This window comes from Thalassophryne amazonica, chromosome 8 (assembly GCF_902500255.1).
Source record: "Thalassophryne amazonica chromosome 8, fThaAma1.1, whole genome shotgun sequence".
Lineage (NCBI taxonomy): Eukaryota > Metazoa > Chordata > Actinopteri > Batrachoidiformes > Batrachoididae > Thalassophryne > Thalassophryne amazonica.
The window spans coordinates 104,422,869-104,445,755 of NC_047110.1; the positions used below are offsets into that span (position 1 = coordinate 104,422,869).

Here is a 22,887-nt window from a genome sequence, read left to right on the forward strand (position 1 = left end):
TCTAGATTCTTTAGCATAAAGGACCTCAAGTGGGAGCTGAACATCAGCTCTCACAAAGAGCACAGCGGAGGATGTACTTTCTGCTGCAGCTAAGGAAGCTCAACCTGCCAAAAACGATGGTGAACTTCTACACTGCCATCATCTAGTACGCTGCTGCCACTGCTAAGGACAGGATCAACCTGTAGCATATATTAGCCATGCAGCAGAGAAGGTGATCGACTGCAATCTGTCATCCCTACAGGACCTGTATACCTCCAAGGCCCTGAGGCAAGCAAGAATGATAGTGGCCGATCCCTCTCACCCATGACACAAAGGTTTAGTTACCCTGTCCTCTGGCAGACGGCTAATCTATCAGGACTAAAACCTCAAGACACACACACACACACACAAAAAAGCTTTTCTGTCCACAACTACAACCCCTGGCAAAAATTATGGAATCACCAGCCTTGGAGGATGTTCATTCAGTTGTTTAATTTTGTAGAAAAAAGCAGATCACAGACATGACACAAAACTAAAGTCATTTCAAATGGCAACTTTCTGGCTTTAAGAAACACTATAAGAAATCAAGAAAAAAAGATTGCGGCAGTCAGTAACTGTTACTTTTTTAGACCAAGCAGAGGAAAAAAATATGGAATCACTCAATTCTGAGGAAAAAATTATGGAATCACCCTGTAAATTTTCATCCCCAAAACTAACACCTGCATCATATCAGATCTACTTGTTAGTCTGCATCTAAAAAGGAGTGAACACACCTTGGACAGCTGTTGCACCAAGTGGACTGACATGAATCATGGCTCCAACACGAGAGATGTCAATTGAAACAAAGGAGAGGATTATCAAACTCTTAAAAGAGGGTAAATCATCTCGCAATGTTGCAAAAGATGTTGGTTGTTCACAGTCAGCTGTGTCTAAACTCTGGACCAAATACAAACAACATGGGAAGGTTGTTAAAGGCAAACATACTGGTAGACCAAGGAAGACATCAAAGCGTCAAGACAGAAAACTTAAAGCAATATGTCTCAAAAATCGAAAAATGTACAACAAAACAAATGAGGAACGAATGGGAGGAAACTGGAGTCAACGTCTGTGACCGAACTGTAAGAAACTGCCTAAAGGAAATGAGATTTACATACAGAAAAGCTAAACGAAAGGCATCATTAACACCTAAACAGAAAAAACCAAGGTTACAATGGGCTAAGGAAAAGCAATTGTGGACTGTGGATGACTGGATGAAAGTCATATTCAGTGATGAATCTCGAATCTGCATTGGGCAAGGTGATGATGCTGGAACTTTTGTTTGGTGCCCTTCCAATGAGATTTATAAAGATGACTGCCTGAAGAGAACATGTAAATTTCCACAGTCATTGATGATATGGGGCTGCATGTCAGGTAAAGGCACTGGGGAGATGGCTGTCATTACATCATCAATAAATGCACAAGTTTACGTTGATATTTTGGACAATTGAAAGGATGTTTGGGGATGATGAAATCATTTTTCAAGATGATAATGCATCTTGTCATAGAGCAAAAACATTCCTTGCAAAAAGACACATAGGGTCAATGTCATGGCATAGGGTCAATGTCAATGAGCAGATCTGATTTGATGCAGGTGTTAATTTGGGGGATGAAAATTTACAGGGTGATTCCATAATTTTTTCCTCAATTGAGTGATTCCATATTTTTTTCCTCTGCTTGGTCTAAAAAAAGTAACCGTTACTGACTGCCACAATCTTTTTTTTTCTTGATTTCTTATAGTGTTTCTTAAAGCCAGAAAGTTGCCATTTGAAATGACTTTAGTTTTGTGTCATGTCTGTGATCTGCTTTTTTTCTACAAAATTAAACAACTGAATGAACATCCTCTGAGGCCGGTGATTCCATAATTTTTGCCAGGGGTTGTAGACTAGAATAACGCCAGAGACCCCATTTACCATGCTCCCCCACTCCCACAAAGTACAGCCTGATCATCCCTGCACTTTTCATCTAAATGCCTGCACAGCACCAATCCACTATATCTATTTGACAATAAACTTAGCTTTGTCCATTTGTCTGACTCCTTTACTTGTTGCAGTATTTTTTTCTTCTTTGTATTGTTGTTTATGCACCTATTACATGTTACAGAAGTACAGTATTTTTTTATTTTTATTTATGCACCAATGACAAGATCAAATTCCTTGTATGTGAGAACTTACTTTGCAATAAATTTGATTTTAATAAAGTAGATAGTCTACAAGTCTTCTTGGACACAAAGGGCCGGTATCCATTTACAGACTGGGACAATGCAAATGAAGTGTCTTGACCAAGGATACAGACAGGTGGTGTGTAGTAACTGGAAATCCTTTGGGAGCTCAACTCCATGCAAGGAAACAAAAATAACTTACACTTAATATGCTAGCATGCTCATTTCATTACCATGTTTTCACATGTATTCACTGCACTTCACTTTTCATTTAGGCCACTCAAGGACATTCACAGAGTTGTCCTGAAGCCACTCCTTTGATATCTTGGCTGTGTGCTTACTGGTTAGGGCAGTGGTGTCCAAACTATTGCTCCCGGTGTGTAGTGAGCACCTTGTATGGCAGCACCCTCACATCGGAGTGAATGTGAGGCATTATTTGTAAAACGCTTTGAGCGTCTGATGCAGATGGAAAAGCGCTATATAAGTGCAGCCTTTTTTTTTGTCAATTTGAACTAAGTACACCAATGTTCAACACTTTACAAACAACTAATAAAGTATAAAAATCGCTTGACACTTTTCATTTATTAAGTAAATAATCAAATACATCAAAAATGTCACATACTGAACACTTTTGGTGTTAGTCATTTGGTTCCAAACCTTTTAAACAATAGCAAAATGTTGTTCAGCTCCATTTTTATGAAATCGTACACAAAAATGTAGTTTCAATGGGGGGGGGGGGGGGGGGGGGGGGGGGGAGAAGGAAAAAAAAAAAAAGAAAAGTCAACAATCACAAAATTAAGCTTTGGTAAACAGAAGTAGGTTCATGTAAAATCCAAAATCTTACAAATGAGCTACTTCTGTCTTAGTAGGTTGTAGTGTCTTAAACTTCATATATTGCCATCCTTACTTTAGTTTGCATATATTTATTCATGTATCAACATCCAGTTTCAGTGACAGAAAATACAACAACACAAATAACCGTATATATAAACTTTTCCCAAATGTTTCCAGTTTACGAGAAACATTTAATCTCAGGTACCCAAAGTGCCCAAACAACGTCACCCATCAAAAGGCTGAAGGAGCAGATTGTCACGCAAAGAAAATGCAATTAAACTAAAAAGAATCCTTCAAAATCATGATAAAGAAAATACAAAAGTCCAACAGAAAATGTGAGATGGTACATAAAAATGAAAGCATCTGTAAAGACGGATTGTTTTTGCTGCTGCAAAAGCCAATATCTCCCAAAAATTAACAAATATAATGTATATAAACATGTACCTAGAGCTTAATCGTTTTGGCAGTGTGTCATGAGAGACACAGCCTCTTCAAAAAAAGAGTTTAAAGACTCTGCTGTCAGCTGGTCTACCTGCTTCATGAAAAGTGCTTCCAGGAGGATCTGACTGGACCAGGGCAGAACTCTGGCTACATGTCGAGTTACAGAATGCTCTCCCTCATGTTCTCACTGTTTGAGGTCTCAGACTGTTGACTCTCTGTTTCTCTCTCTAATGCTCGGCTCCATGTGTGAAAATCAAGAAGAGCCTGGTTCAGTTTATCCATCCAGTCCAATCTCTCCTGTTTGGTATCTGCTGAGAACCAGCACCTGAGCAGAACATGGCATCAAAAAAAAAAAGAAAAAAGAAAATGCATCAGAAAGACACTAGGAAATGTAGGTCAGATTGCAAGACGTCTCAAGACACTGATCCTGTTCCACTCATCGTATATTAATTCTTACTTGGTCACAGCCTCCTGTGCATCATCCTGCTGCATGGGGATATTGCTCACTATCTCAAAGGTGAAAGGTCGAGCACACGAGTCCCGCTTGACTGGTTTGACGCACTGGCTGGAGGAACTGGACAGGGAGACGCTTCCCTCTGCTTCCTACGAGGTCAAAGAACAAGACAGTTGAGTGTTAAGGAAACTGATCAGTTCTAAATTGGGTGATAATCTGTTAAACACCATGATCAATTAGACAAACTTAATATTTTTTTTTTTAGTGCAACATTTACAACTAAAATAAAGTCAGTGACTAATCCGTTAGGTGCTTTAAGGCTGAAATTCGTGTGGGGTGGAATGTGTGTGTGTGGTGTTCTGTTCCAAATAATTTGATCTGCTCAGTTTTGAATATGCTGAAGTGATGTATTTTTGTTTACATCCACCAGGGGGCAGACTACTATCGATTCATCCCTGATGGCATCTGAAATCAGCACGTCACTGACAAGACACATGGCAAATACTTTGTGGTGCAGCTTCCCTGAAAGGCTGGAGGGAGCCACGTATGTGTAGTTTTCAGTAAACTATAAAGTCATTTACAATAAATATAAAATCTTGATAGAATGCTCTGTAACAGTGGTTCTCAACCTTTTTACAATACATGCCACCTTCGAAAATATTTGGTGTTCCAAGTACCAACATTACAACCGGAATTAAAATAATCCAATTAAACTCGATTTATTTATATAGCACCAAATCACAAAACAGTCACCCCAAGGCACAGCAGAAAGCAGTATGGATTACTATGATTTATCAGTTTAAACTAAAGCTGACGCCTTAAAGTATTTTTGTGTTGTCGTGGACTGCCTGTGACATCCAGGACTGTGTCTGGCAGTAAAGAACTCTTTGCGCTTGCATACACAGCATCGGTCCAGAATCTGCAGTACACTTTGATAGAGGAGGAGGAGGACAGAGAAGTTGTCAAAATGACACCATGTTCTTGCAGACTAGAGCATGGATACCTGAGCGGGGACCCGATGGGTTGGGTCGGGTTCAGACAAATATTTCAAAAGGATACTCGGGTCGGGCTTGGTTACGTTAGCACAAAGATGCTAAATGTTCAGAACCTTTGTGAAGTGATGCCATAGCTCTGCCTCTGTAACCTCAGCCACTCATAACTAATGACATGTTGCTGTTGTTGTTAGTGTAGTTTAACACACTCCCCCCATCTTGGTGGATCATTAATGGAGGGCTGTGAAATGAAAAATATGAAATCCAAGGAAACTTTGCAGGGGGTCTGGGGGGCATAGGTCCGCAGGAGCCGGGGTCCTGGGCTCCATGGGATCCCAGAAACCAAATAAATTTTCTATCTAATGATACATTTTCAGCATATCCTGGAACAAAAAAAAAAAAAAAAACAAATCTCAAAATTAGTGCATATTTAAATGACCCAGTATTCAGCCTTTCATTTGAACCGTCAATGATCATGTTGAAATAACAGAATATAACATGGAATGATTTTCCTTTTAACTGTAAACCAAATTATGCATTAACTCAGAACAATTAATTCATGAAATTCATGAAGACTGAAAAGACTGTTACAGCATTTCAAAAACCACAGCTAAAGCTTGGAGAATATTTTGAAAATCAGGGTAAAATATCAATAACACATCTTATAGTAAAAAAGCCACATATTCTTGTGTAAATTCCTGTAAATCCACTCAAAGCCACAGTGTATTTATTCCCATGGAAAAAGTCTACATTAATAAAAACTCATTTATATTCTTGTGTAAATTCATGTAAATCCATTCAAAGCCACAGTCTTTTTCCCCAAATAAAAGTCTAGATTAATGAAAAAAGCCACAATCTTGTTGAAAATCCTGTTTGAACAGCACAATGTTTATTTTCCAGAGAGAGAAAAATTCTTACTGTATTTCCTGAGAGCACAGTTCGCTTTTCCCGTTTCTTTTATCTTTCAGGTGTGTTCATGAAGCCAGCGACAATTCCACGGATTCTTGTCCTTATCAGACTTTTTCAAACAGTCTTTCTAGCCATCTTGTCTCTGTCCGACGTCGGTCCATGACAGACATGCTGCACAATTCTTCTTTTAAAAACTTTAGCGCTCTAAGGTTTCCGATGTCCACATGCTACATTTAGCTTAAGCATCGCTGCAGCAACCAACCAGCCCCGCTTTACAACAACTGTTGCAACAGCCAGGCTTTTCTCTCCTCAAAACTCCGCAGATCCGAGGACACTGATTTGTATCTGTAACACACAGATCAGTGTCCGTGGACTTATAAAACTTGCATAATGTAGTAAAAAAAGAAAACTTTGCGATAGACATTTTAAAAATTCAGTGACAACCACAATTACAGAGTTAAAACACCCCCCTCCTCCTGCCCATGATGAAAGCTGCGGAATTTTGACAGCACTGTTAATGGAATTTAGTTTTGTCATGAAAAGAATACTGAAGAGATGACTGATGGGATTACATTTGCATCATGTGAAGGAGACCTGTTGGCCCCAGCACACAGAGTGAATACAGTCTTTTATTCTGGACTGTTACATCCTTTCAGCTGGATTCATCATTACAGCCTGATGAAAACTGTTGTCTACACGACGCCCTTGTTTCGGAAGATGTCTGGAAATACTTTTAACTCATCATGGAAATCGCCTGTGAATAAACAAAGAAGTCCCTTGGTGTTGTAATACGGTGCTCTGGGTGTGTTTCTCAGGTTAGTGAGGCAGGCTATGACATCATAATTTCAGAAAAATTCTGTAAATTCAGTGGTGTATGACTATATGCCAGGAAGGACCAGATGGCACCAAAAAACTGGCTGTACATATGTATCTCTACTGGTGGTTGGCTCTCACTGTGGTATTGTATCACTTCCTGTTCCGGAGCACAGCTGTGTTTTTCTGTATCTGTTAGCTGTTTAATCTGCGCAGTTAGATTGATCTAGTTATCTAGATTACGATTTGTTTCCCAGTGTAATCTTTACGTGCCTTAACTAAAGCACTCCTTCTGCTGAATCACCTCTAAATTATTTACACATTATTCACTTTGCGTGTTTTAGGAATCCGCTAGCTTAGCATAGCTACTAGCTCTTAGCCGATTTAGCATGGCGGCTTCTCCTGTCTCTCCCGCACTTTTCTGCTCTGGGTGTGAAACGTTTAGTTATTCCTCGGCTTCCTTTAGCAGTAACGGTACTTGTAATAAGTGTAGCTTATTCGTAGCTTTGGAGGCCAGGCTGGGCGAATTGCAGACTCGGCTCCGCACCGTGGAAAATTCTACAGCTAGCCAGGCCCCTGTAGTCGGTGCGGACCAAGGTAGCTTAGCCGCCGTTAGTTCCCCCCTGGCAGATCCCGAGCAGCCGGGAAAGCAGGCTGACTGGGTGACTGTGAGGAGGAAGCGTAGTTCTAAACAGAAGCCCCGCGTACACCGCCAACCCGTTCACATTTCTAACCGTTTTTCCCCACTCGACGACACACCCGCCGAGGATCAAACTCTGGTTATTGGCGACTCTGTTTTGAGAAATGTGAAGTTAGCGACACCAGCAACCATAGTCAATTGTCTTCCGGGGGCCAGAGCAGGCGACATTGAAGGAAATTTGAAACTGCTGGCTAAGGCTAAGCGTAAATTTGGTAAGATTGTAATTCACGTCGGCAGTAATGACACCCGGTTACGCCAACCGGAGGTCACTAAAATTAACATTAAATCGGTGTGTAACTTTGCAAAAACAATGTCGGACTCTGTAGTTTTCTCTGGGCCCCTCCCCAATCAGACCGGGAGTGACATGTTTAGCCGCATGTTCTCCTTGAATTGCTGACTGAGTGGTGTCCAAAAAATGAGGTGGGCTTCATAGATAATTGGCAAAGCTTCTGGGGAAAACCTGGTCTTGTTAGGAGAGACGGCATCCATCCCACTTTGGATGGAGCAGCTCTCATTTCTAGAAATCTGGCCAATTTTCTTAAATCCTCCAAACCGTGACTATCCAGGGTTGGGACCAGGAAGCAGAGTTGTAGTCTTACACACCTCTCTGCAGCTTCTCTCTCCCTGCCATCCCCTCATTACCCCATCCCCGTAGAGACGGTGCCTGCTCCCAGACTACCAATAACCAGCAAAAATCTATTTAAGCATAAAAATTCAAAAAGAAAAAATAATATAGCACCTTCAACTGCACCACAGACTAAAACAGTTAAATGTGATCTATTAAACATTAGGTCTCTCTCTTCTAAGTCCCTGTTGGTAAATGATATAATAATTGATCAACATATTGATTTATTCTGCCTTACAGAAACCTGGTTACAGCAGGATGAATATGTTAGTTTAAATGAGTCAACACCCCCGAGTCACGCTAACTGTCAGAATGCTCGTAGCACGGGCCGAGGCGGAGGATTAGCAGCAATCTTCCATTCCAGCTTATTAATTAATCAAAAACCCAGACAGAGCTTTAATTCATTTGAAAGCTTGACTCTTAGTCTTGTCCATCCAAATTGGAAGTCCCAAAAACCAGTTTTATTTGTTATTATCTATCGTCCACCTGGTCGTTACTGTGAGTTTCTCTGTGAATTTTCAGACCTTTTGTCTGACTTAGTGCTTAGCTCAGATAAGATAATTATAGTGGGTGATTTTAACATCCACACAGATGCTGAGAATGACAGCCTCAACACTGCATTTAATCTATTATTAGACTCTATTGGCTTTGCTCAAAAAGTAAATGAGTCCACCCACCACTTTAATCATATCTTAGATCTTGTTCTGACTTATGGTATGGAAATAGAAGACTTAACAGTATTCCCTGAAAACTCCCTTCTGTCTGATCATTTCTTAATAACATTTACATTTACTCTGATGGACTACGAAGCAGTGGGGAATAAGTTTCATTACACTAGAAGTCTTTCAGAAAGCGCTGTAACTAGGTTTAAGGATATGATTCCTTCTTTATGTTCTCTAATGCCATATACCAACACAGTGCAGAGTAGCTACCTAAACTCTGTAAGTGAGATAGAGTATCTCGTCAATAGTTTTACATCCTCATTGAAGACAACTTTGGATGCTGTAGCTCCTCTGAAAAAGAGAGCTTTAAATCAGAAGTGCCTGACTCCGTGGTATAACTCACAAACTCGTAGCTTAAAGCAGATAACCCGTAAGTTGGAGAGGAAATGGCGTCTCACTAATTTAGAAGATCTTCACTTAGCCTGGAAAAAGAGTCTGTTGCTCTATAAAAAAGCCCTCCGTAAAGCTAGGACATCTTTCTACTCATCACTAATTGAAGAAAATAAGAACAACCCCAGGTTTCTTTTCAGCACTGTAGCCAGGCTGACAGAGTCAGAGCTCTATTGAGCTGAGTATTCCATTAACTTTAACTAGCAATGACTTCATGACTTTCTTTGCTAACAAAATTTTAACTATTAGAGAAAAAATTACTCATAACCATCCCAAAGACGTATCGTTATCTTTGGCTGCTTTCAGTGATGCCGGTATTTGGTTAGACTCTTTCTCTCCGATTGTTCTGTCTGAGTTATTTTCATTAGTTACTTCATCCAAACCATCAACATGTTTATTAGACCCCATTCCTACCAGGCTGCTCAAGGAAGCCCTACCATTATTTAATGCTTCGATCTTAAATATGATCAATCTATCTTTGTTAGTTGGCTATGTACCACAGGCTTTTAAGGTGGCAGTAATTAAACCATTACTTAAAAAGCCATCACTTGACCCAGCTATCTTAGCTAATTATAGGCCAATCTCCAACCTTCCTTTTCTCTCAAAAATTCTTGAAAGGGTAGTTGTAAAACAGCTAACTGATCATCTGCAGAGGAATGGTCTATTTGAAGAGTTTCAGTCAGGTTTTAGAATTCATCATAGTACAGAAACAGCATTAGTGAAGGTTACAAATGATCTTCTTATGGCCTCGGACAGTGGACTCATCTCTGTGCTTGTTCTGTTAGACCTCAGTGCTGCTTTTGATACTGTTGACCATAAAATTTTATTACAGAGATTAGAGCATGCCATAGGTATTAAAGGCACTGCGCTGCGGTGGTTTGAATCATATTTGTCTAATAGATTACAATTTGTTCATGTAAATGGGGAATCTTCTTCACAGACTAAAGTTAATTATGGAGTTCCACAAGGTTCTGTGCTAGGACCAATTTTATTCACTTTATACATGCTTCCCTTAGGCAGTATTATTAGACGGTATTGCTTAAATTTTCATTGTTACGCAGATGATACCCAGCTTTATCTATCCATGAAGCCAGAGGACACACACCAATTAGCTAAACTGCAGGATTGTCTTACAGACATAAAGACATGGATGACCTCTAATTTCCTGCTTTTAAACTCAGATAAAACTGAAGTTATTGTACTTGGCCCCACAAATCTTAGAAACATGGTGTCTAACCAGATCCTTACTCTGGATGGCACTACCCTGAGCTCTAGTAATACTGTGAGAAATCTTGGAGTCATTTTTGATCAGGATATGTCATTCAAAGCGCATATTAAACAAATATGTAGGACTGCTTTTTTGCATTTACGCAATATCTCTAAAATCAGAAAGTTCTTGTCTCAGAGTGATGCTGAAAAACTAATTCATGCATTTATTTCCTCTAGGCTGGACTATTGTAATTCATTATTATCAGGTTGTCCTAAAAGTTCCCTAAAAAGCCTTCAGTTAATTCAAAATGCTGCAGCTAGAGTACTGACGGGGACTAGAAGGAGAGAGCATATCTCACCCATATTGGCCTCTCTTCATTGGCTTCCTGTTAATTCTAGAATAGAATTTAAAATTCTTCTTCTTACTTATAAGGTTTTGAATAATCAGGTCCCATCTTATCTTAGGGACCTCGTAGTACCATATCACCCCAATAGAGCGCTTCGCTCTCAGACTGCAGGCTTACTTGTAGTTCCTAGGGTTTGTAAGAGTAGAATGGGAGGCAGAGCCTTCAGCTTTCAGGCTCCTCTCCTGTGGAACCAGCTCCCAATTCAGATCAGGGAGACAGACACCCTCTCTACTTTTAAGATTAGGCTTAAAACTTTCCTTTTTGCTAAAGCTTATAGTTAGGGCTGGATCAGGTGACCCTGAACCATCCCTTAGTTATGCTGCTATAGACGTAGACTGCTGGGGGGTTCCCATGATGCAGTGTTTCTTTCTCTTTTTGCTCTGTATGCACCACTCTGCATTTAATCATTAGTGATCGATCTTTGCTCCCCTCCACAGCATGTCTTTTTCCTGGTTCTCTCCCTCAGCCCCAACCAGTCCCAGCAGAAGACTGCCCCTCCCTGAGCCTGGTTCTGCTGGAGGTTTCTTCCTGTTAAAAGGGAGTTTTTCCTTCCCACTGTAGCCAAGTGCTTGCTCACAGGGGGTCGTTTTGACCGTTGGGGTTTTACATAATTATTGTATGGCCTGCCTTACAATATAAAGCGCCTTGGGGCAACTGTTTGTTGTGATTTGGCGCTATATAAAAAAATTGATTGATTGATGTATCTTAGTGCAGGGTCAGTCTGTTGTGTGTAGACTACTTCTTGGATCTTTATAAGAAAATATAATCTGTGACAGCATACCACCAGAGGGAGCTTGTGTACCACAGAACTGTTTCTATAAAAATAACCAACAGTTGCTGTGAGCTGTCAATACCTTTGTTTCTTTGTCATTGGGGTGGTTCCAGTAGTAAAGGTTACATCCTTCAAGAACAAAATACCTGCGATGCCACACTCCAAATCCACTGATCAACTCAAACATTGTCTGAAGGAAAGAGGAACCAGAAGGAGAGTATCATCAAGTTAGAGTTGGATAGAAATAAATGACTTCCAACATCACAGCAGGGCAGCCATTTGTCCATTTTGTGGTTAAGTAAGGCAGGTTTAACAAGAAATAGGAATAAACACACTAAAGGATTAAAAGTCTTAAGATGGACATGACCAATGTGGACAGAGACTTGAGGAAACTAAGTTGTGTTACTAACCAGGAAGCCTTGGTGCTGCACGTTTGAGTGGCTCTCACTCTTCAACTGTAGGTAGATGTGGCCCTCTAGAGGAGAAAGGAATGGTACCTACAGCACAATGAACGAATAAGACAGAAAACTATTAAACTGGCAGCACATGTACAGAAGAGCCAAACAAACATAAATGTTAAGGTTCCTGCAGTGATGAAGAATTTTAACAACAAAGCCTCACATTTACACAGACATGTACGCGTGTGTAAACGTGAGGTTTGAGGAACACGAGGTATTGATAAATGCTCAAACACACACCATTAAAATAATGAATTCCATGTATGTGTGTGCAGAGGGACAGAGGAAATAAGGAGGTGAACAGCCAACAGTGTGGTGAAGGACTGAAACCTTTTCCTGAAATTCATCTCCCAGGAGCTTCTTGATTTTGCCATCAAGCTTCATCTGAGTAGAAAAGTAGGGGAAGAGGGACAGACAAGTTACATCACCAGTGACCCCACCCGTGTGTATAAAACTGTAAAGTATCAAACCGCAGCACACTAAAGCCCAATCCCTGTCATACTCTCCCCTCATTTTGCACAGTCATGTGAATGGGGTACCTTATCCAGGAGAAACTTGCTGTGTCCCAGCGAGGCTAAGGTGAGCTTATGGGAGCCCACCAAACAAAAGTTACTGGAGCGACGAGGGTTGATAGCAAGAAGAGCTGTGGCTGAATGACAAAAACAAAAAATGAGAATACAGACTAGAGCTCAGAAATTAAATCTGTAGCCATATTAAAACACTGTTAGCAAGCAAAGTTATGAGTGCTCTGTCCAGCTTGGACAGTTGCTTTGTTTGTGAGAAATCCTTATTTGAAAAATTAGTTTAGGAAGTAATCCATGACAGCCAAGATGACAGCCGTCCCAAGGTAACACAAAATAAATAAAAAAACACCCTATGAAAAATAACCAGTAGCCAGCTTTATAAATAGTCTGTATAATAGTTATCAGAAAAGTCTCATTCACTGTCGAATCCACGAAGGATCTGCCAATATTGCAGAATTTTTTAAATCTTTGTGGGAAGATTGGAAGTTATGAGTAACAATCAGAACGCTCATATTTTTGCTCATGTCCTCTTAATCAGTGAGAAACATGTTAAAATTTCAGCTAATTTGTGCACATAACATGACGTTATGTGCTTATATAGCACCTAGACTATTTTGATGTAATTTCAAAGCTCTTTTCAAGATCTATAAATCTCTTTCATTGCAGCAACCAGAAGAATGTTACAACAACTTAAACTATTCAAAGGTGAACCCCCCCAAAAAATGTATCTCTGAAATTTTTTCTAATTCCTGTCATAGTTAACTTTAGTTTTCAAGGCTATGGGCAATTACATGTATCACGCTCACTCAAAAATCAGCATTAGTAACATTTTAAATAGATTTTAGATACTTTTACAAGCACTTAATCATCGGCCACTTTAATTTTCAACTTTGTGCAAAAATAAATGTCTCTCTAGAGATTGTAAAGCTTTGCATTTTTACTTTACAAAGGGCATTAAGTCGTGAATTTCAATCATCCCACAAAGATTTACAAGATTCTGAGTGATGTGGACAGATTCATACAGTGACAAAATGCATACGAGTACATTAAAAATTACACAATATAATTTTAAGATTGAGGAAAACATGTTTGAGTTAATATAAAGCAATACTGTTGCTGATTTACCTTTGAGCATTTTTTTGTAAACAGGATTTCTGTCATGCAACACAATTGTCAACAGTAAGCAAAGCACTGATTAGTTTGCTTGATTAATGATTTAATTTAATTAAAGCAGTAAAAAATAAAGCTGTTCTCTGACAGCAGTACAGAAAATATGACTTACATGCCACACCAGTACTGGCTCTCTGAGTACAGAAAGAAAAACAAAGCTCATCAAATGCTTCAACACATTAACTTGCAAAAATCCTTAATGTATACACCTGGACATTAAAAACTATCAATACGCACTGTGATAGTGTTCAGGAGTTTTCTTGGGGTGACCTAAATATAAACCAAGCAAATTAGTCTGACCTTCAATGTGTGACACATTTTTATGCTTTTTATCCACATACCCGTGACTTTGTAGTGGTGCGGTCTGTGCTGCAGCTGTTACCTGAGGGGTGGGACTAAACATCACAATTAGAAATATAAGTAAATTACATTTAAGATTCCTGGAAAACAAAAAGCTGAAACAGAAGGTCTGTTCAAAATTAGCCATACATATATACACAGTGCTTCACTTAATCCACATTTTGTTATGTTACAGCCTAATTCCAAAATAAATGAAATTCATTTTCCCCTCAAAAATTCTACAGACAATACCCCATAATGACAATGAGAAAGAAGTATTGAGATTTTTGGAAATTTATATATGAAAAACAAAAACAAAAAAACCAAATCCAAATAAACCTAAGAAATCACATGTACATATGTATTCATGGCCTTTGCCATGAAGCTCAAAATTGAGCTCAGGTGCATCCTGTTTCCACTAATCATCCTTGAGATGTTTCTACAGCTTAATTGGAGTCCACATGCAGGAAAGTTCATGTTAGAGCACAAACCAAGCATGTAGTCAAAGGAATTGTCTGTAGACCTGAGACAGGATTCTCTTGAGGCACCAATCTGGGGAAGGGTACAGAAACATCGCTGCTGCTTTGAAGGTCCTGATGAGCACAGTGGCCTTCATCATCTGTAAATGGAAGAAGTTCAGATCCACCAGGACTCTTCCTAGAGCTGGAAGCCCATCTAAACTGAGCGATCGGAGAAGGACCCTAGTTTGAGAAGTGGCCAAGAACCCAATGGGCACTCTGTTAAAGCGCCAGCATTCCTGTGTGGAGAGAGACTAACAACCATCTCTGCAGAAATCAACCAATCAGGCCTGTATGGTACAGTGGCCAGACGGAAGCCACTCCTTAGTAAAAGGCACATGGCAGCCCACCTGGAGTTTGACAAAAGGCCCCCGAAGGACTCTCAGACCATGAAAAACTAAATTCTGTGGTCTGATGAGATAAAGATTGAACTCTTTGGTGTGAATACCAGCCATCACGTTTGGAGGCAATCAGGCACCATCGCTACAGTGAAGCACGGTGGTGGCAGCATCATGCTGTGGGGATGTTTTTGAGAGGCAGGAACTGGGAGCCTAGTCAGGATTGAGGGAAAGATGAATGCTGCAATGTACAGAGACATCCTGGATGAAAACCTGCTCCAGGGCACTCTTGACCTCAGACTGGGGCGACGGTTCATCTTTCAGCAGGACAATGACTCTAAGCACACAGCCAAGATATCAAAGGAGTGACTTCAAGACAACTCTGTGAATGTCCTTGAGTGGTCCAGCCAGAGCCCAGACCTGAATCTGATTGAACATCTCTGCAGAGATCTGAAAATGGATGTGCACCGATGCTCCCAATCCAACACAATGTAGCTTGAGACGTGCTGCAAAGAGGAATGACCAAAACTGCCCAGAGATAGGTGCACCAAGCTTGTGGAATCATATTCAAGAAGACATGACAATGTAATTCCTGCCAAAGGTTCATCAAAGAACTGAACACAGGCTATGAATACTTATGCACATGTGATATACAGAGAAATTCTCCACACAATAGGAATTTGTTCTCCTATGATATAAACAATAAAGTTGATGATATTTTTATATGTGCTGCATGTGGGTAGCTCATGCAGAACAGTGGCGTAAGGCTGAGTTCACAGCGAATGAGGAAGCAGTGTTAAGCTGACCATTTGATGATACAAAATGATATTGCTGGGTCATAAAAGCATCGGTGTGATGAAGAGTTTTCAGAACCACAGAATGTCGAGTGCATTCCTATCTGTGCCTACTTTATCTTGGGTATACTTGATGAGCTTAATCCTTGATAACTTTCAAATTATATTTGAGATTTAAAAAAAAAATGAGTACCGGCTACTCCACTATAAATACTTTTTAAAATTCTCTAATATCATTATTGCCAGCACTGCACTTTATTTTAGTCTGTTGGCTTTAATGAATAATTTTCTTCACTGCTTCACTCAATGTGTCAAGCAGATGTCCGATTCTGATGTCAGACACGATCTATTGAAAGCTCTGACTGCTAATTTTAATTGATGCTGGACATCAGGCTATTAGTGCCATGGTGCTAAAGCAAAAATGATTATAGAGCTCAAATTAATGGATATGTGCCATATTTCTTTTAAACTGGTAAAACACACACTTTCTGGCTTTGCGGGAGTTCTCAATGGCCTGGTTTTTCACCAAGCCAATAGTAACATAAGCAAAATGATTTCCATACATGTAGTTATAATATAGCAGGAACATAATTTACATTGGAAAAAGTTCAGGAATGTATAGACCACTTGATAATTAAAGATATCTAAAAAAAAAAGTAAACAGAATGACAAATGTTCTGGCTCACCAGGCTGTAGACTTCCACATCAATTTTGAAGTTTGAGCGAATATCCTTTCTGAAATATCAATGAAGAGCATGTCAAAGACATTACCTCATTATAAAAAAAACCAAAAACCGTGATACATAATCACTGGTAAATATACACAGTTATACATCCATTTTCTATACCCACTTACATGGGGGGTGTACACTAGAGCAGTGATTTTCAACCTTTTTTGAGCCGCGGCACCCTTTTTATATTTACAAAATCCTGCGGCACACCACCAAGCAAAATAATATAATTCTATTACCTCTGGTTTCGCGCAAAACCCAATTATCGCAATAGAAAATCGATACAGAAAACACAGCATTTCGAAAATCCTCAAGCATTTTGCGCTCTGATCTCAAGTAGGGCTGTCACGATTAGGAATTTCTGGAGACGATTAATTGTCAGACAAATAATTGCGATTGACGAATATAGTCTATTTTTTCTCTTTTTTTTCCCTTCTTTATATTCTACTATTGTAGTATAATTACACAACTCTGGAAGAACGTTTGGCTTCTGTGAGTGGAGAAACTGGGAATGGTGCAACATTTTTATTTTTATCTTCATTTTACATACAGTCCCAACTTTTTCTGATTTGTGGTTGTTTCTGTTGCATTTCTGAAATTGTTTCTCCTCATCAGTCACGTTTTGTGCTTAAACACTGCATTAAGCCCATACTGAACAAATAAATACCTTTGGAAAGTAACAGCTGTTAAAGTTCAGAGTTCTCACCTGCTTTTTGTGATCTGTGCATCTGAACATCACAGCTTCTCCATGTCAGGGTGTTTTTTTTTTTGTGGCTCAGTTCATTCATATATTCTCATTTTTTAAATATGTTTTTAAAGCTATTTGACCGTTTATTTCATCTCATGATCTCATAAATTCAGCATACGACACGCACATGGTGTGAACAGGACGGTAACGGCAGAATCACACCTTTAGAAAAAAGTTCAGAGAGAAGCAAAGGCAGCTTCACGTTTTGGTTTTTAACTTGTTCACTCGGGTTAAAATCCTCTCTGCTCCGCGCTCGCTGCGCACTGATGGTTCTCAGACTGTAACGTGTCGTGCTTCCATCCAGGAATCTCCCTCACTCACCCCCTCCCTCGCAGTCTGCAGCCTGTTGACTCCGCGCGCGCGCGCGCGCACACACACACACACACACAGCTCCGCATTTTAGACGGCTTTTGAAGAAGACGGCCACTGTTTTAATCGGCCGTCAGCCTCCTTGTTATTGTCCCGCCTTAAGACGAGAGCGAGGCTGCAGCACAATGACGTCAGATTCTGAGTCGTTTTATGCTTTGTGGATAAAATAAATAATTCACGGTAATCGCGATTATTGACGAATATTGTAATAATTGTGACAGCCCCTAATCTCAAGTGTTTTTTTTTTTTTAGACGTCTCGACACTTTTATTCACAATAATCTGCCACTCTAATATTCACAGAGCGCAGAGGCTGCCTTCAGCGAACCCAGTTGTGAGCGAAAAGGCCCAAGTCTGACCACGGTGACATCAACGGAGGTCAGGCCGCCTTCCCCGCACACCTCCACAGCCGACGCGGTTTCTCCTTCCCCAGAGGAGCCATGCTCCGTGAGCAGCTGAGATTCACGCTGTAGTCAGCAACCCGTAACCATGGAGACACACAACGCTATGTGCGCAAGTATGTCTATTATACTATAGTACAGCGCTTTGCTACCATCTACTGCAATAAAAGAGCATTACATCATCTGCCACACTATTACAGCACATACACCCGATAATGGTGATATTTGATAATTGCCCACGGAACCCCTGACGATCGATCACGGCACCCTAGGGTGCCGCGAAACCCCGGTTGAGAATCACTGCACTAGACTGCCTTAACTGAGAGTCAACTCAGAACATGGTGCCATTTTGGGTTCAACTGCGCTGAATGGAAATTTAATGTTTAACATTAAAAAAAAAAATAACATACAGCAACATATCCAGGTACAGATACTATCAAAATAAAAATACTGTGAACTTATTAATAAACTCACCTCCAAGCACACTTAATACGTATATAATCGGCATGTGAATGAGATATGTTCAAACATCTTTAAGCTGGGTAACAATTCATTTTGTGGTGAGCTGCGTGAAATAAAGTGAGCACTTTTGTCTTTTTGGCACTCTGCCACTAGGAGGTGCTCTTATTTATCAGATAAAACAACACAGGGACGGCATCAAACACGATACACTTATGGTGACACTTAACTCACTAAACCAACTGATTGACAAAAACACAATAAATCAATAACACTAAGAATATTTTTAAACTAATATGAACCACAACAGCAAGATTTAAAACCCCCAAACCCAGAACACCCATGATGCATTGCAGCACAAGAACGTACAGGTTTAGCGACCAGCCCAGCGATCGCTCCAATTTAATTTTGCTGAGTATCATCATTATGACATTAAATTAGTTTCACAATTATGCATTTCTTAATGCAGTTACATTGATTTTACTGTTCATTCATATATATGTAGGAGCACAGAGTGCATTTATTTATTTAATTTCTCATTCCCTTTCCGTGACAACCATTCACAGCTCTTACAGGACCAGACCATGTCATACCTGGCAACAGGGTCAACCCCGCCTCCTCACTAAGACAGGAGTTTCAGTCTCCTTGTTCAGACATCTCCTGGCTTAAGATTCCTTGTCAGGAAATTTTAGTTTAAGTTAGGAGCGCTTTGAGAGGATTTTGAGATGCTTCGTGCATATGGGCCCTAGTTTATACAGTGACTGTTTAGGTGACTTTTACTGTACATGGGACTGAACAATAAATTTACGTCTCCAAGCTTCGACGATGAAGTCACTTCCATCCCACACAGCTGACTTTATTTTCCCAAATTTTTCTTCTGTTCAGCTCTGAAGGGAATCTGTACATCTTGAAGCCCTTGCTGTGTCTACTTGTGCATCCAAACGCACAACAAACCATCAATTTCAGCGAATACATAAATAAAATAGCTGGATTTCCATGCAGACAGAGTAACAATGAAGGCTATTTTGAAGCCAAGATGGCACCACGAGTCACGTGACCAGCTTTTTCGACTCATGTCACCACTCTCTCAATTAAGGCACTTTTAGGGTGCACCCACAGAGGTTAATATAAGTACTAGAGTCCTCATTCCCAATGTTGCCTATTAAACGCAAATTTCCCTTCATTAACAGCGACATGACACCTCCCAACCGGGCCAAATATTGACAAAGTTCACGGATGCTAATGGATTTTCAATGGGGATACATGAGTAGTCTTTTTTTGGGGGGGGGGGGGGGGGGGGGGGGGGGCAAAAGCTTGAAAAAATGTGTTAAAATGCCATCCTGACCTGTATATCAAGCCAGTAAAATTAATTTACATTATGTAAGGAATGTTGTACACACACACATTCCCAAAATATTAGTGTTGAAAGTTACACAGATCTGATTTGTTCCAGCTGCGATGAATCAGCAGCTCAGTTGAGACGTCCTGCAGCTGCTGCTGTGTTCAGTGCAGCGCGGCTCATCAATTCATCACACACACACACAAATAAAATTATTAACTTTGACGAGTGACCCTGACTGGGGATGTTGTCGGGCGGTGGAAGGAGTACTTCGAGGATCTCCTCAATCCCATCGTCACGTCTTCCGAAGAGGAAGCAGAGACTGGGGACTTGGAGGCGGACTCATCCATTACCCAGGCCGAGGTCACCGAGGTGGTTAGAAAGCTCCTCGGTGGCAAGGCTCCTGGGGTGGATGAAATCCATCCTGAGTACCTTAAGTCTCTGGATATTGTGGGGCTGTCTTGGCTGACACGCCTCTGCAACATCGCGTGGCGATCGGGGACAGTGCCTCTGGATTGGCAGACCGGGGTGGTGGTCCCTCTGTTTAAGAAGGGGGACCGGAGGGTGTGTTCCAAATATAGGGGGATCACAGTCCTCAGCCTCCCCGGTAAGGTCTATTCCAGAGTACTGGAGAGGAGAATTCGACCGATGGTCGAACCTCGGATTCAGGAGGAGCAGTGTGGTTTTCGTCCTGGTCGCGGCACACTGGACCAGCTCTACACGCTCCATCGGGTGCTAGAGGGTTCATGGGAGTTTGCCCAACCAGTCCACATGTGTTTTGTGGATCTGGAGAAGGCATTCGACCGTGTCTCTCTGCGCACCCTGTGGGGAGTGCTCCGGGAGTACGGGGTCCGGGGTCCTTTGCTAAGGGCTATCCGGTCCCTGTACGACCGCAGCAGGAGCTTGGTTCGCATTACCGGTAGTAAGTCAAACCTGTTTCCAGTGCACGTTGGCCTCCGCCAGGGCTGCCCTTTGTCACCGGTTCTGTTCATTATTTTTATGGACAGAATTTCTAGGCGCAGCCAGGGTGTAGAGGGGGTCTGGTTTGGGAACCACAGAATCTCGTCTCTGCTGTTTGCGGACGATGTGGTTCTGTTGGCTTCGTCAAATCAGGACCTTCAGTGTGCACTGGGGCGGTTTGCAGCCGAGTGTGAAGCGTCCGGGATGAAAATCAGCACCTCCAAATCCGAGGCCATGGTTCTCGACCGGAAAAAGGTGCTTTGCCCTCTTCAGGTCGGTGGAGTGTCCTTGCCTCAAGTGGAGGAGTTTAAGTATCTCGGGGTCTTGTTCACGAGTGAGGGACGGATGGAGCGTGAGACTGATAGACGGATCGGTGCAGCATTTGCAGTGATGCGTTCGCTGTATCAGACCGTCGTGGTGAAGAGAGAGCTGAGTAGGGGGGCAAAGCTCTCGATTTACAGATCGATCTACGCTCCGATCCTCACCTATGGTCATGAGATTTGGCTCATGACCAAAAGAACGAGATTGCGAGTACAAGCGGCCGAGATGACTTTCCTCCGCAGGGTGGCTGGGCGCTCCCTTAGAGATAGGGTGAGGAGCTCGGTCACTCGGGAGGAGCTCGGAGTCGAGCCGCTGCTCCTCCACATCGAAAGTCAGTTGAGGTGGCTCGGGCATCTTTTCCGGATGCCCCCTGGACGCCTCGCTGGAGAGGTGTTCCGGGCACGTCCCACTGGGAGGAGGCCCCGGGGAAGACCCAGGACACGTTGGAGGGACTACATCTCTTGGCTGGCTTGGGAACACCTTGGGGTTCCGCTGGAGGAGGTGTGTGTGGATCGGGAGGTCTGGGCGGCTTTGCTTGAGCTGCTGCCCCCGCGACCCGACTCCGGATAAAGTGGAAGAAAATGGATGGATGGAACTTTGACGAGTTTCCAAAAAAGTTCTCCACCGCGTGCCGTGGACGAGACACCTGAGGCTGTAAACAATTTATGAATAGCTTCATCGACTAATAGTTGTGAAAGCAAACGCATCATCAGCTACAAAATTATTATTTTATTTTAGTGTTGAAAGTTTAAACAGATCCGATATGTTCCAGCTTCCAAATTCTGCTGACATGAAGGCACAATATCACACAATTCAGACTGGGCACACAGACTGCATTAATTAATTCCACACAGTCCGCATTAATTAAATCTTTTTTTTTTTAATAGTAATGAATAAATTCAACTTTAAATAAAATTCCATTCAAGGTGGTTTAAATCCTCAGATTTCATACACAGGCATGATGCTTACACCAGTTTATCACCCAAAAGTCACAGAAAAAGGAAGAAGAATAACCAAAACGTTTAATTATGGAAGGAAATGTCTCCCTTCTTCCTCCATTTGTGGCTTTGCCAAGATGTGCAGCTTGACCAGACTCATTCAGCTTCAGTGTGCGCTGCCTACTGAGTTACCCTGATCTAAAATGGCAACCACGCCTCTTCGCTGGGACACGACTCAGTGCGACTGCGGACTCGTATTAACCTCTGTGGGTACACCCTGGACAGGACGCCAGTCTGTTGCAAGCCCACACATATAGACAAACACATTGACACTATGCACTACATAGTTATACATAATCGATGAATTTCAATGATATTTTGTATTTGTTAATCAATATCTCCCCAAATGAACCTGACCAAATGAGGTGAACTAATTACATGAAAACATCCAAAATTGAAATCTTACTCAAAGTATTCATGTATGAATTTGAGAGTAACATGGCAATATTTTTGCCACCAACAAAAACCGCAGAGTGCAAAAAATGCAACAAAAAGTTTGTCATGATTTAACCAAAGGTTTGTAAGGTTTTTTTTTTAAATTATTATTTAAAAAGACTGAAAAATTATGCAGCTAAAATCCAAAAAGCAAACCTAAACTGATGCTTAAAAAAAAAAAAAATAAATAACCCTCACAGGACCTGCTTCCAAAGTGATGCAGAGGAGATAAATGGGGACAGTTGTGAGGAAAAAACCAACAACATTGCTTACAGAGTGACAGAAGTAGGGAAGGAGATTGTGTCTCCATTCTGAGCATCGGCAGCTGTGGCCAGCGGTGTGGCGATGATGTTGCAGGCCCCATAACGTAAGAGGACAAAGAAGTAGTGACTCGGTCGACCTGAGGTGTAAATATACATAAAAAAACAAATTCTTTAAATGACCACAAAATGATCAAATGCTGAATCTTCAATGCAAGTGTGAAGACATACAAGTGACTGCTCATACAAACATCAATTTGATGACATGACGCAATCAAAAGAA

The 22,887-nt window shown here is 41.2% G+C and overlaps 1 protein-coding gene across 2 annotated transcripts in view; it reads right to left on the reverse strand.

The window, feature by feature from the left end:
* Positions 1-3,438: 3,438 nt before the first annotated feature.
* Positions 3,439-22,887, reverse strand: part of si:dkey-30c15.10 (uncharacterized protein LOC559353 homolog) — a 37,737-nt gene continuing 18,288 nt past the window's right edge. The window contains exons 12-22 of one of the 2 annotated variants that reach the window (XM_034177155.1): positions 22,618-22,744; positions 16,272-16,320; positions 13,938-13,991; positions 13,834-13,866; positions 13,709-13,730; positions 12,442-12,551; positions 12,233-12,286; positions 11,855-11,941; positions 11,527-11,634; positions 3,909-4,054; positions 3,439-3,776 (exon numbers count right to left, since the gene is read on the reverse strand). In XM_034177155.1, the coding sequence (XP_034033046.1) occupies positions 3,611-3,776; positions 3,909-4,054; positions 11,527-11,634; positions 11,855-11,941; positions 12,233-12,286; positions 12,442-12,551; positions 13,709-13,730; positions 13,834-13,866; positions 13,938-13,991; positions 16,272-16,320; positions 22,618-22,744 (956 nt within the window). In that variant the 3' untranslated portion in view covers positions 3,439-3,610. The remainder of the gene's footprint in view (positions 3,777-3,908; positions 4,055-11,526; positions 11,635-11,854; positions 11,942-12,232; positions 12,287-12,441; positions 12,552-13,708; positions 13,731-13,833; positions 13,867-13,937; positions 13,992-16,271; positions 16,321-22,617; positions 22,745-22,887) is intronic. The other variant, XM_034177153.1, reaches the window with a different exon arrangement.